Source organism: Neltuma alba, unplaced genomic scaffold (genome assembly GCF_004799145.2).
Source record: "Neltuma alba isolate B1F8T4 unplaced genomic scaffold, ASM479914v2 tig00010922_pilon, whole genome shotgun sequence".
Lineage (NCBI taxonomy): Eukaryota > Viridiplantae > Streptophyta > Magnoliopsida > Fabales > Fabaceae > Neltuma > Neltuma alba.
The window spans coordinates 36,666-50,614 of NW_021635698.1; the positions used below are offsets into that span (position 1 = coordinate 36,666).

At 34.5% G+C, this 13,949-nt stretch overlaps 1 protein-coding gene across 1 annotated transcript; it reads left to right on the forward strand.

Moving 5' to 3' along the window:
- The first annotated feature begins 5,408 nt into the window (after window positions 1-5,408).
- Window positions 5,409-8,406, forward strand: LOC114759961 (pentatricopeptide repeat-containing protein At3g54980, mitochondrial-like). The gene has a single exon (XM_028949208.1). It carries the CDS (start codon window positions 5,526-5,528, stop codon window positions 8,154-8,156), a length of 2,631 nt encoding a protein of 876 aa, XP_028805041.1. The 5' UTR covers window positions 5,409-5,525; the 3' UTR covers window positions 8,157-8,406.
- The last annotated feature ends 5,543 nt before the right edge of the window (window positions 8,407-13,949 follow it).

Genomic DNA, 13,949 nt, shown 5'->3' on the forward strand with positions numbered 1-13,949 from the left:
AGCGTTGGTTACTAGCATTTTATGTTTTACCTCATTAATCTCACTATTTTCAGGAGAGCTTTCGGGTACTATCCGTCATGAAGGGAATTAGTCAGAGGCTTATGCGATTACATCCGAGTAGGCCTGTTATGGCTTAGATTTGTAATGACTGTATAATTTGACATGCTAGGGTTCATATTTTGTATCTACATATTTAACCGTTTCTTTCATACTTTTGGATCATTGTATTTTGAAGTATAATAGTTAATGGCTGGAGGTCATAAGATTTCTTATGTATGAACCTTGTGGATCCCGTTTGTCCCTTTTGGAAAAATTCGTATCTTATTAACAGTTGTTATGATTTTGAGACTGTAAGAGTTAAGCAGGTGTGACTTGTGGCCTAAGCTTAACCTTTACTTTTATTGTGCCCTAGTTCTTTATACGATGGATTTTTGGGATGGTTCTGTGGGCAGTTAGTGTGCCTTGTGGCTTACCTGTTATTGTTATTGGTTTGGAGGACTTTCATTTTACACCGGATTCTTTATAACCATGGTAGCAAACTATTATGAAATTGTGGTTTTAAGGAAATGACTTTTCATTCAACATTGGATGTGGTGATAGCTTTGTAGCAGAAGCCTAGGTGATGCTCTAAGGTTTAACGGTGACTTGGGAGAAGGAGCTTCGCCATGTCATTCTCGAGTCAGATTGTTTGGAGTTGGTGAATCTTCTTGGAGACAAAGGGCTAAAGGAAGATGACTAGATGAGCAGAACATGGTCGTGGGGGAAATCCTGGACTTACTCGATTGTGATTAGGAAGTACGTAGTGGACGAGAAGCTAATAAAGTGGTGGACCCATTGTAAAAGGTAGCTCTTAACGGGATCGTTTTAATGCTTATTATATTGATAAACATCATGATGCTCATCAAATTTCAACTATTTAAATTTAAAATGAATATTTGAGATTTAATTTTTATATTTTTGTTTTTTTTAAAAATATTTTCCTTTAGTAGGTAGATTAAATGCAATTTTTTAACCAAGGAACAAAAAACCGGACTGGTCAGTAAATTGGGTGAGACACTGGGTTAAGGGTTAATGGGTTAGACCGTGTCAAACCAATAATAATTAAAATAATGTCATTTAATTAAAATATGCAAGAATATTCCTATTTTAACCAAAAAAGTAATATTTAATTAATTAATTAATTTTTTCCTTTTAATTCTCTCTCTTCTTCATACATCAAAATTTTTTCTATTTTTATTTTTTTTACTTTTATTTCACATCCTTTATCTTCAATCATGTGGCCTGTTTTACCTTTTCAAGTTTTCAGTTTTTTTTATTCCTCCACTCTTTGCCTTCTGCCACATGGATCCATTATTTCAAATTTCCAGTTTTTTTTCCTCCACTCTTTCCCTCTTGCCACCGACCCATCAAATCACACCATTGTCTTTTGTTTCACACTTTCACTCCTCTGCACCTACACGCCGATCTTATCTCTTCTCACTAAGCCTTTGCTCTCTTCTTTGTTCTCTCTTCGTCCTTACCTTCAAATCTTCAATCACGATCTCTCTCTCCCCCCTCTCTTTTTTCCTTATCTTCCATGAGCAACATAAGCTGAGTTGGTGGGTCGAATATTGAGATGAAGATAGATAGTACTAACAGTGGCGGTGACAAAGCAAGAAGTGAAGAGTGAAGACCACGGCTTAGCAACGATGGACACAAATGAGTTCTAGCATTCTAGATAGACTTGCAGAGAGATTTAGAGTTTCTTCTTCTTTTTTTTTTTTTTTCAGTTTTTTCTCCAAATATTCATTGTGTTTAATTTTTAAAATTTTTTTTAAATGTAAAACGAGCTCATTTCCTGAGGTTGGAAGATTGAAATCATCAAACTGGGTAACTCATCTTAACCGGCGGTTTATCCGGTTTTTATCGGTTCTTACTGGTTGAATTGGTTTTTTACCAATTTGAACATTGTCCGGTTTTTTCCCTCAACCAGACCGGATCAGAGACCGGTTTACCGGTTTTCTGATTGAACTAGTCGGTCCGGACCAGTTTTTTCTTCATTGCTTTTAACTGTAAGTTTTTTTTGAAAAATAATTTTTTTAAAATCATTACTTAAAAATTTTAAATATGAACTATTAAAATTATATTTGAATGGTGTAGATTTTACCTCAATGATAAGTACCATAATACTCATCAATGATGGGCACCAAAACTACTTTTTTCGGGCTGTTAAATGAAGTGGTCTTCTCTTGTTCGTTAGCTACTTTAGTGCTTTTTCTCATTAAGAAAAGGAATTCAAACCTCTTTGTTGGTGTTTTTTGCATCAAATTAATTTTTTTTTCCACATACTTATCTCAAACACCCCAAAATCAATGTAAAGTTTAACCTATACCAAAAAAAAAAGGAGTCAAGCCCATCCCTTTTGATTTTGAGTTGCCGCATTCTTATGACATCCAATCGTGTATTGCATTCTCTTCACAGTTTGAACTTTCCAAGCATGCTTGGATTGATGTTGAGAAGGGCAAACGTGCATTGATCATTGTTGTGAGCTTGGACAATTGTTTGGATTAGCTTTTTCTCAAACTAACTTTTAGAGAAAAAGCTCATTTAATGTGGAAGTTAATCTGAGAAGCTTTTTCCAGTGAGAACGTGGACAAATATCAATAAAAAAAAAAGATAAAATTACCCCAACAAACCTTATAATTTGAGAGGTATAAAAATATTTAAAAGAAAAAAATTAAATAATAAAATTTAGAAAAAATTAGGAAAAAAGTCCTACTAAAAAGTTAATTGGTAGGGAAGACTTAATAAAATTTTATACTCATGAAATACCGATACTATTTAAATTTTGTACACAGAGTACTAGTATGGCATATTATCTTGACTCTTTAATATAAGACTCTAATAGATTAATATGAAGATATTAAAAAAGCCAAATAACTAATTAATTATATTATATATTACATTATCTTTTTAAAATATTTATTTATATTCTTAATCTTTTTGGTCTTATATAAAAATTATTATCTTTTTTAGATATTTTACATCTAAACTTATTTTTTTAATTATCTATCCAAATAAGATTTAACTTTTTAAACTGAATTTTTATGACTTTCAATCCAAACATAAATTACATTATGCTGATTAACTTTTACTCCAACTCACATTTATAAAAATAAAAGAGAATAAAAATCTATTTTTTCACCGGCAACCCAAACACTCAGTAATTTCTACCGCTCGTGCTGCCGTTCCCGACTTCTTGTTCACTCTCTCTCGGCCTCTCCACTCTCTTATCGCATCTGCTTTTCACGTGTAGCCTCTGCGTCGTGTGCTTCTGGCCGGCCGTCGTGCTTGACCAGTCTAGCTTGTTGCCCTCCGCCGTCACCTCTGCAAGACTATTCGTGTGTTTGCTTGCTTCTTCCTTCTTGCTCCAGGTCCGTCGCCTTTCTTCTTCTTGTTGACTTTGCTGAATAAATAAATAATTTTTGCTCAATGTGAGCTCTGGGTGCGAGTTGATATGGGTTGAATCCCCGCACCCCATAGTATTGCGGATCTTCTGCTTAACTGAGATTGTCTTTAAGTCATTCGTGTTAAATTTTCATGCATCCGTGCTTCATTATCTTCTTTTATTTTATTGGTGGTGCTAAGGGAACTGATGATCTGGTTAGAATTTGTGTGGGAACGATCACTGGATATACCATTATTTGGATTTTTGAAGTTTCTATTGTATCAGCCACAACCAACATGGTAGTTAGTTCCTCTTTGGTACTTCCATAGAAGATGAGAAAGAGAGAGATTTGGCAATATTCTATATCCCGCACACATAGTACTTGCATTTGTCTAAAGTAAACTTGTAGGAATCTTTCGTGATCTACTTTTTTCCTGGCGACCAGAGTATATGTCATTATTCAGATTTTAGATCATTTCAGCTTATATGTGTTTTCTATTATTTTTAGATTGAATTATATCAGCCACTGCCAGCATGTTAATTAGTTCTTCTTCGGCTTTTGCATAAATGAAGAGAAAGGGAGAGACTTCACCATATTCTGCATCCCACTCATAGTTAGTGGTTCACATGGAGACACGCTGCAGGAGTTATATGAGTTCGGAAAGTATCAAATAAGCTTAAAGGGAAGTTCTATCAAACTGCTATATGACCAGTAATATTATATGACAGCACAACAAGAGCATAAAGTTGGGGTAACACAGATGAGGATATTGAAATAGAGATGTGTCATACAAGAATAGATAAGATTTGTAAGGAACATATATGAAAAAGAGCTGACATGGAATATATTGAAGAGAATACGATAGAAAATCATTTAAGGTGGTTTGGATATATACAAAGAAGGCTATTAAAGGCGTTGTTAAGGAGGGTAGATTAGATAGTTTATAGTCATTTGAAAAGGAGAAGAGGAGGACCAAAGAGAAAAATGTATCTAAAGATTTGTTTAACAATAGATCTAAAGTTTTGGTTGTCGATAGAGCATAATAGCATTGTGTGATCCATGTAGCCAACCTCATCTAGTGGGATAATGCTTGTTGTTATTGTTCAATTTTGTTATCCACTTGTTGAAGCAAGTTGACATGTTAGATAAAGTATTTGATTAGTTTGATAAGTATATATTACTTAATTGTTATAATTTCTTGCTAGCAATTAAGCGTGGTGGATGAATAAATGATCGCATACTTTTGTAGAGGCCAATGTTAGGCATCTCATATGCTCATATGTGTATGTACTTTGAATTTGTTTTTCGGTGTCATATAATTGTGCGTGTATATATAGGTTTTTGTGCAGCTTAAATTATGTTAATTATAATGGTGGAAATCGCTTCACTGAATAGTAGGGATTGCAGGAATTTTTTGACAATTTTTTGCTATCCTCTTCAGTCTGTGGGCCATTACCGCGGCATCTATTTTTTTGTTTGTAATGTTAATTGAATTTGTTGTGATTGACGTAGTTTTCCTATGAAATTAGAGAGATGATTGCTTATCTGGTTTGGGTGTAATGATCATAGTTTCTAGCTGCTTTATGGCTTTAAATGTCTTGGAAATTGCTAGTAAGTTATGTGACTTTAAATTACTGGCTTGCTCTGAAATTTCTAATTCTAATTCTAATCTTCGATCTGTCGTTGCAGTATTGGCTCAAGTTGGATTAGGTAGAGGAGGAGCTTTTGTAGCAACCTGAATCTCCTTTTGGGGCTGTCAAATGAAGTGGTATTCTCTCGTTTGCTAGCTGAAGGAAGTGGAAGTACAGTAAAATTCAACGTGAACACCACTGCTGAAGGAAGAAGAGTGAGAAACTGCAAGGAATTTGCAATTAAGGACCCATTTTGAGTGGCTAGATGTAACAGCTCAGATTTTGTTTTGGGAAGCAAAACAGTGCGTTTTGAATTAGTGGAGAGGCAGTAGAGGGAAGGTTTGGTGGAGAGAAGCTGACTCTGCTGCGGACTTGTTTCATTCTGTATTCGCTGCAATTGTAGCCACCTGCTGTGTTTCTGGGTTTGCTTTCTTTTTTCACAATGACTCACCAAACAATTTAGGTAATGTGGAAGATACCTTCCACCAACATGTCATTGATCCCTCAGCACAAGCTTCGTTTTTTCTTACGATTAAGCAATTTGTGCTCGAAGGCACGTCTCCCTAGTGAGCCTCATGTAGACCTGGAAACATCAAATTCCACTTTTACTTCAAGTGACAATTATCCTGAGCAAATCACATCGAAATCGAATCATATGGAAGGAGTTTCATCTGCAATTGATTTGGATGAAAGCTTATGTTGTGAGGATCCGCCAAATGCTGACTTCATTGAACCCATCGTGGGTGATTTTGTTTCAACTTCAAAGCATGTCGTGGACACCCTATTAAGTTACAAGAACCAGCCCATAGCAGCTTTAAAGTTCTTCAAGGGAATAGAATGTAAATGGGGTTCTATAAAAACCGCTGATGCTTTCTGTTTGTTGCTTCATATTTTGACATTTCACTCCAAGACTCGTGGGGTTGCTCAGGATCTGCTCGGCAACTATATTGTTGGTCATTCAGATTTAGCTCCTAGTGCATTTGTGCAACTACTAGTTGAGTGTGCAGGAAGGTACAAGCTTGAATCAAGCTCTCGGGTTGTCAACTATTTAATGAATAGTTATGTTAAAGCTAATAAACTCAAAGATGCTGTTGATTGTTTTAAAACGATGGTAAATCAAAATATTGATCCTTGGGTCCAATTTATGAATCGCCTTTTGAAAGCAATGGTTAAGGGGAACATGATTGATGAAGCACTAGATTTGTATGATGAAATGATTCGAAGAAGAATCTATGGCAATTGTTTTACACTAGATGAAGTAATGTCTGCATGTTTAATACAAGGGTATCATGAAAAGGCAGAAAAGTATTTCAAAGAGTTTAGGGCTGGAAGGCCAAAACTTGATGCTTTGGAATATGACATCGTTATTCAAGCTGCTTGCAAGTGGCCTAACTTAATGTTGGTGTGTAGTCTACTGAAGGAGATGCAAGATATGGGTTGGGTGCCCTCTGAGGGCACATATACACGTGCCATTGGTGCTTGTGCGAAGCATGGAAATGTCACAGAGGCATTGAGGCTTAAGGATGAGATGGTGAACAGTAATATACCAATGAACATCAAAGTCACAAAAAGTTTGATAAAATTGTATTGCATGCAGGGGAATATTACTACTGCATTAAAGTTGTTCAATGAAACACTTGAGGCTGGACTTGCTCCTGACGAGGATACTTTCTCTCTTTTGATCAATTGGTGCTCTAAGATTGGGAATATGGAGAAGGCATATGAAATTTTCTCCCAAATGAAACTCATGGGCATCCAGCCTACTTCCTTTATTTTCAATTGCCTTCTAAAAGGATTCTTGAAACAGGATTTGCAAGAAGATGCAAATAGATTGTTCGATGAGGCACTTGAGCATGGTACTGCTAATGTTGTGACATATAATGTCCTCTTATCCTGGCTCTGTGATCAGGGCAAGATTAATGAGGCTAATAATTTGTGGGATAAGATGATGGTTAAGGGCATTGTGCCTTCCATAGTCTCTTACAACAGCATGATACTTGGCAGCTGTAGAAAGGGTCATGTTGATGATGCAGTTAGGGTGATGAATGAGATTCTAAAAGCAGGTTTAAAACCAAATTACTATACATATACTATTTTAATAGATGGATTTTTCACAAAAGGTGACTCTGAACATGCACTCAATCTGTTTGACCAAATGGTGGCTGCAAAAATTGCGCCAACAGATTTCACTTTTAACACGGTTATAAATGGCTTGTGTAAAGTTGGTCGGACGTCTGAGGCAAGGAATATGTTGAACAAGTTCGCTGAGAAGGGTTTTGTTCCTACATTAAGGACTTACAATTGCATCATCAATGGATATGTCAGGGAAGGTGCAGTCACTACAGCATTGTCTGTGTACAAGAAGATGTCTGAAGATGGAATCCCACCAAATGTTATCACTTATACCATTTTGATTAATGGACTTTGCAAAAGCAATGACATTGGTCTTGCTTTGAAAATGCATGATGATATGAGAAATGTTGGTTTTGAATTGGATATTACTGCATACGGTGCTCTTATTGATGGGTTCTGCAAACAGCGAGACATGGAAAATGCTTGCAGACTGTTTTCTGAGCTCTTGGAGGTTGGTTTGTCTCCTAACACCGTTATTTATAATAGCATGATCAGTGGTTTTAGAAATTTGAAAAATATGGAAGAAGCATTGAATTTGCACAAGAAAATGATTAATGAGAAAATTCCATGCGATTTACAAATATACACAACATTGGTCGCTGGGCTTCTCGAAGAGGGTAAATTGGCCCTTGCTTCAAATTTTTACTCAGAGATGCTATCCAAGGGTGTTGTGCCTGATATGATCATGTGCACTACTCTGATAAATGGACTCTGTAAACGAGGACAAGTATCAAATGCTCTAAAGATCCGGGAAGAAATGTATATGAGTAATATAACTCCTACTGTTCTTGTTTATAACACTTTAATTTCTGGACTCTTTAGGGAGGGCAATTTACAAGAGGCAATTAGATTGCATGACGAGATGCTTGATAGAGGTCTTGTGGCTGATGACACTTCCTATGATATGCTCGTAAATGGAAAGTTCAAGGGATCAAATCCTCTGGTTAGATTTAATTTGCATTAACAGGATCTAATCCAATGTTGATGCATGTCTCACAAGTCTTATTTTCCATAACCTTAGGACCTAGAAACTAAGTTGAAATTATTTTCCTTTAGATTGCAGTTCCATTTGAGTACAATTTTAATTCTCTCTCTGTTGGAATTCCTCTGATGGATCAAGAGTATAATGGATTCAATCTGATGTTCCGTTTGAACTCAACTATGGTTTTAGCAAGTATAAATGAATTCTGTCAGTTGGAGTCTTGTTTGGCCAAGGTTCAAGAGTGTAATGTGGATCAGATATCCCGCAGAGAATTAAGCCATTTGAAACCTGACATTTTTAATTGCTCAATGCTACAGCGTTAGCTTTTGAGCAGCTGACAGTGGCGCCAAGCAGGTGTGATCTTGACGAAACCTGTAATTTTCTTTTCCTTGGATTAGATTAATTTTGTTACTTCAATTTTCTCTGCGGAAAAAGTGTTGGATGATGTTTTGTGCTGGTGCTTGGCTAACTGATAGAACCTGATTCTGTGTCAGAGTTAGTTATTCTCCCCACTGTTAAGTTTTATGCGTCTGTGACGAGACAAGGATGGTCGTCATCAATTTTTCCTTTCTCTTATTAAACATGTAAAGAGCTTTATTATGAACTTGTTTCTGCTCTGGAACTGTTTCTGGTCTATTATGTAGGGTGCTGTTATTTGTTATTTTGAAGTTGACCCTCAAAGTTTATGGCTGTTTCTATTGTTAAGAAATTAAGAACAATAAAGCCTAAGACTGAATCTTGTGCATCTGTTATATCTCTGGATATGAATAATGGTAACATCTTTTCACACTAAAGAAACTCTGTTCATGTTTTATTGCTATCAATTAATGTATAGATGAATTAAGTGAATTATTGGTGATGTCTCGTTTTGTAGTTCTGGATTTCGTCGAAGCGAACACTTGACCTTTTCTTGATAAACCTTTGTGATAATTTGTAATATAGGCAAAGGTAGCTCACATAAAAACAAAAATTACACACAAGTCCCAAGCTATAGAGTCCTTTCTAATGTTGAAATTAATGTAAAGTTCCCACGAACCTGTGAGTAAAACATTGGAATTGTGAAAAGATATTTTTGCCCTCACTGATTGAAAAGGAAAACAAAGAAAAGAAAAGAAAAGAAAAGAGATGTCAGTCCGCGCATTTTTTTCTGGCACACGAGTAAGGTAACAAGCTTTACAATTAGTGCTATTATCTTCATTATTCCAATGGAGCTATCTTTTTGCTTCATTGTCTTCGTAGGTCTGATCATTCACAACATTTATATTCTTTTTCCCTATAATATAAAAGTTTAATCTTGATTTGAATTTTGATTAGATGTGGGTGTGTCGGTACTGGGGATATGCTTTGGCTCATATGTGGAGTGGCTGGCCCATTTTAATTGTATGTTGTCTTAATCATTTTAGGTGTTGTTTCATTATGTGTAGATAGGGTTATGAATTTATGCTTTGTTTTTTGGTCTATTATGCTCTGTTTCTATGTGCCCAGTGAAAATGAATGAATGTGGCAGAAGTTTTTGGTCTTAGAACTCCTATTATGTGAAGGCAAAATGTGTTGTTAATAGATGCATCGAAGGTCGTCAATATAACTATTTTACTTGTCAATAACAAGTGTTTGTCATAGGTTTATATAAAAGATGGTGAATTCAAATAGGAAGCATCTGTTCTGTTTCTCTCGTATAGGGAGAGAATTTAATAGTAAAAAAAGTGAAATACAATATGTTGGGCATAGTGTGAGAATAAGAACCATAAAAGAAGGTTCAACATATGAAGATTGAGAAGAATGATAGCATCAATTGCAGAAAAAAGAAGACAACCTTAAGGGGGAGTAGGTCATTTAAAGAACAACTTGTATGGTGATGAACTGTTGACTTTGCTACGTGGAACCGCCAAAGCAAGAGGAAGGAAAAAAAAAACTCCAACATATGTTATTTTAATTTGTATTTTGGACAATGAACCTTAATTTTATAATTAGTGTAATGACTTCATTGTATAATTCATGTGTATTGATATGATCTATGTGATTGATGAAGGTTTTGAAATGTAGATTGTGTGTTGAAATGAATATATATGAGGTTTATATATGAATTTTGTGGAATGCCGTTAACAAATGTAAAGGTGTGGATTGACAAGTCAATATGAACTAATTAAGAAGTCAAGGGGTTTCAGTTGATAATTTAACTTTTGAAATAATATTAGGTTCAAACTATATGAAATTATAACAAAAATGTGTTGTATAACCCAGTGTAAGCTGAAAGCATGTGTGATTAGAATATGCAAAGTTATTGGATATTAAATAATAAGTTTTTGTGAGAATTTTTTGCGTAGAATACTGTTGACAGGTTAATGTGTAGCTATTGAGATATCAGGGGGTATCAGTTGATAGCTCAATCCAAATCAAATCAAATTATAACAAAAAATGTTATATAATTGAATTTAAGCTAAAAGCATGTGTGATCAGAATATGTAAAGTGATATGAGATTAAATAACAGGTTTATATCAGAATTTTTTGCATAGAATGCTATTGACAAGTGTAAGGGCGTTCCTTAACATGTCAATGTGAAGCTATTGGCAAGTCATGAGCTTAAGTTGACAACTTAATTTCTGAGATAATATTAGGTTTATATCATATCAAATTATAATAAAAAAGTATTATATAACCAAATTGTAGCTGAAAGCATATGTGATTAGAATATGGAAAGTGATATGAGATTAAATGGTTGGTTTATATCAGATTTTTGGTATAGAATGCCATTAACAAGTGTAAGGGACTTGCTTGACAACTTATTGTGCCCGAATTGTAATCTTTCTATAAAAGGAAAGGAGAAGGAGTCGCTACCAAGTTTTTAAATAATAATTTTGAAAACCTAAAAAGCATGGTCTATGAAAATCAGATAGGGTTCGGAAATCGACTATGTAGGAAAGATGTTAGACACCCCACAAGATAATTGACTCTTGATCCCTTTTTAGTTTTCGTAGACCATGTTTTTTAGGTTTTCAAAGTTATCCTTTAAACATTTTGGTGGTGATTTCTTCTCCTTTCCTTTCACAGAAAGATTATGATTTGAGTGTGACAGTTTGACAACTGCACTGGAGACTTGTAGAGAGTCAAGCTCATTTAAATTGATCATTCAAAATAATATGGCCTTAGTTATATTTTTATTACACTTATTTTATTTGTTTATTTATCTTTTATTTATTTCTTATATTTTTATATTATTTGTTTTCTATTCATGTTTTTCCTATTTGTCTTTTTTACTTTCTATTTATTTATTTTGTGATCTAATTAGCATATAAGGGTTAGGTAAGAGCTAGCTCAACAAGTTTCTATGCTCTCCACACACACTAAACACTCACACTATCTACCTCACACACATGTTGGCCCTGTACACCTGTTGGTGAGTGCCTTAGTGAGTGAAAATTTTTAACATTTTTCCTGTGGGGCCTTGGAGGTTATTATGAAGACTTCATTTTAGTTATTACCTATTTAATGGAGTTGATCCCAACTACAATTGCCAAATTTTCATACCCGAATTGTGATCTTTTCGTAAAAAGAAAAGAGAACGAGTTGCCATCAAAGTTTTTAAAGGATAACTTTGGAAACCTTAAAAAAATGGTCTATAAAACCGAACAAGGTTTAGGAGTCAATTGTATGTGGCGAAAGTGTGTGGCTTGCACTTCTTTCTTAGAAAAGAACTCTTTATACGTCTTTTTCTAACCATTACTCTCCTATTTATAGGCTCAAGTTAGGGTTTTCCAATTTTCTTTTTATTTTTGTTTTTTCCTCAACTGTGACTCATAATATGACTTCCTGTTTAAACAAATAATTATCATCAATTGTGATTTTTATTTCTGTTTTTGTTTTTTTAAATTTTTCACAATAATGACATGAAAAGATATTTTTACATTAAGGAGCTAATAATTTTAAATGATGGATTTTGATTTTTGATTTTTGAATATTTTATTTTCCTTTTGTAAAGAATCCATTCTGTATTTCCTAATTTGGAGGTCATCGGCTTTAAATTCTCATCTTTAATTTTATTGCCATTTATTATAAGGAGGATATTCTTATTTAATTTTTTTTTTTGATTTGCTACATGGTGGACTTTTCAAACTTGGCTTCCAAAAAAGAATCAAGGAGGATTTTTTTCTTTTACTATTATTCTTTTATTATTTTTATTAATTTCATTTCCATTTAATATTTCTTGTGGACCTAGACAACATGGGTTATTCACGGTAAACTGTTGCACCCGAATTGTGATCTTTTCGTAAAAGGAAAGAACAAGGAGTTGCTACCAAAATTTTTAAAGGATAATTTTGAAAACCTAAAAAGCATGGTTTACAAAAGCTAAATAGGATTGGGGAGTCGATTGTGTGTGGGAAAGATATTAGGCACTCCACAATACCTGTTTAAGAGAATAATTATTCTAAGTTAATTACTCAAATATAATATGACCTATTATTATAGTTTAATTACCCTTTAAAAAGAAATAAAAATAAAAAAAATTTATTTACAAAAAGGAAAAGATTAAAAGGAAAAAATAGTTTATTTACGGAGGAAGACTTGACAGAGGATAAAAGCTAAGGGCCTACGTACCATTTAAGGGGATTAAAACCCATATAGTTCGTGGGTAAAAATGTGTGTCACTTGGTTGATGTCTTTTAGGAAAATATTTATTTATTTGTTTAAGAAAGATATTTTGGGTTTGGGTTCTTTAATATATGAAAACAATTTTTTGTATTTTTATTTAGAGAAAATATTTATCTTTGAAAGAATTTTTTATTACACTTCTTGTAGAAATTCCCATAATCTCATATGGAAAAATAGTCTTTCAAACCTACAGAGATTCTAAAAACCTCACACGACTCTAAAAACATTTTATTTTTGAAAAAACTTTTGATTATAATTTAGGGAAAATGATAAGAAAATGACTGTTGAATTCTGAAATGACAAAATGGGCATGTAAATTACTAAAATCACAAAATGGGCATGGGGTATCAACATGGAATTTAGATAATTCACCAAAAAGATTGAAATACCCTCAATTTTTTCGGGAATCAGAGGGCGGGATATTGTGCAACGGAACTGGAGTTTGGTTGGCGGTTCTCCACTCGGCGAAACTGCATAGACCATAGGGTTCTCCGAACTCCCACATTACACTCGGCAAAACTGCATATGGTTCTCGCAAGTCTCACATTGCCATGGTTGAGGATACTGTGAACGAGGAATGTGAATAGCGTCAGGCTTCTTCATCTTTTCTGTGGGTCGTAGTGAGAAGCAATAAACCAATGACAAGCTTCAATCTTCAGAAGGGAGAGGGGGTGGCTAGAGAGAGAGATTCCAAGGGAGAGCACCTGTAAGGTCGTTGCTGGTAGAGGAAGAAGTCGATATTCATTCCGACCTCGATAAGCCACCTAAATCTCTCCGTTTTGTACTTGTCTGATTGGAGTGTTTTGATTTGGGGAAAACGGTGAATGTTGGTTGTAAAGTGGGGGAAGCAATGGTAAAGGCTTAAAATGGAATGTAAAGGTAGATTAGATTAAAACTCGGTGCTTCTGTGTGTGACGGAATTACAGAAGTTGTTTGCTTGCTCTGATTCATATAACTCGGTCCATGTTTGACGAGATATCTCTCTGATTGTTGTTCTCTTATTGCTGTGTTGCTGTAATGTTGGAAGGCATAATATACATGTGTGTTTATGATTGTTACACTACTTTTTAGAAGCCCATAAATTGAGACCACTATTGCATATGAGCCAGTGGATGCTTCCTATTTCC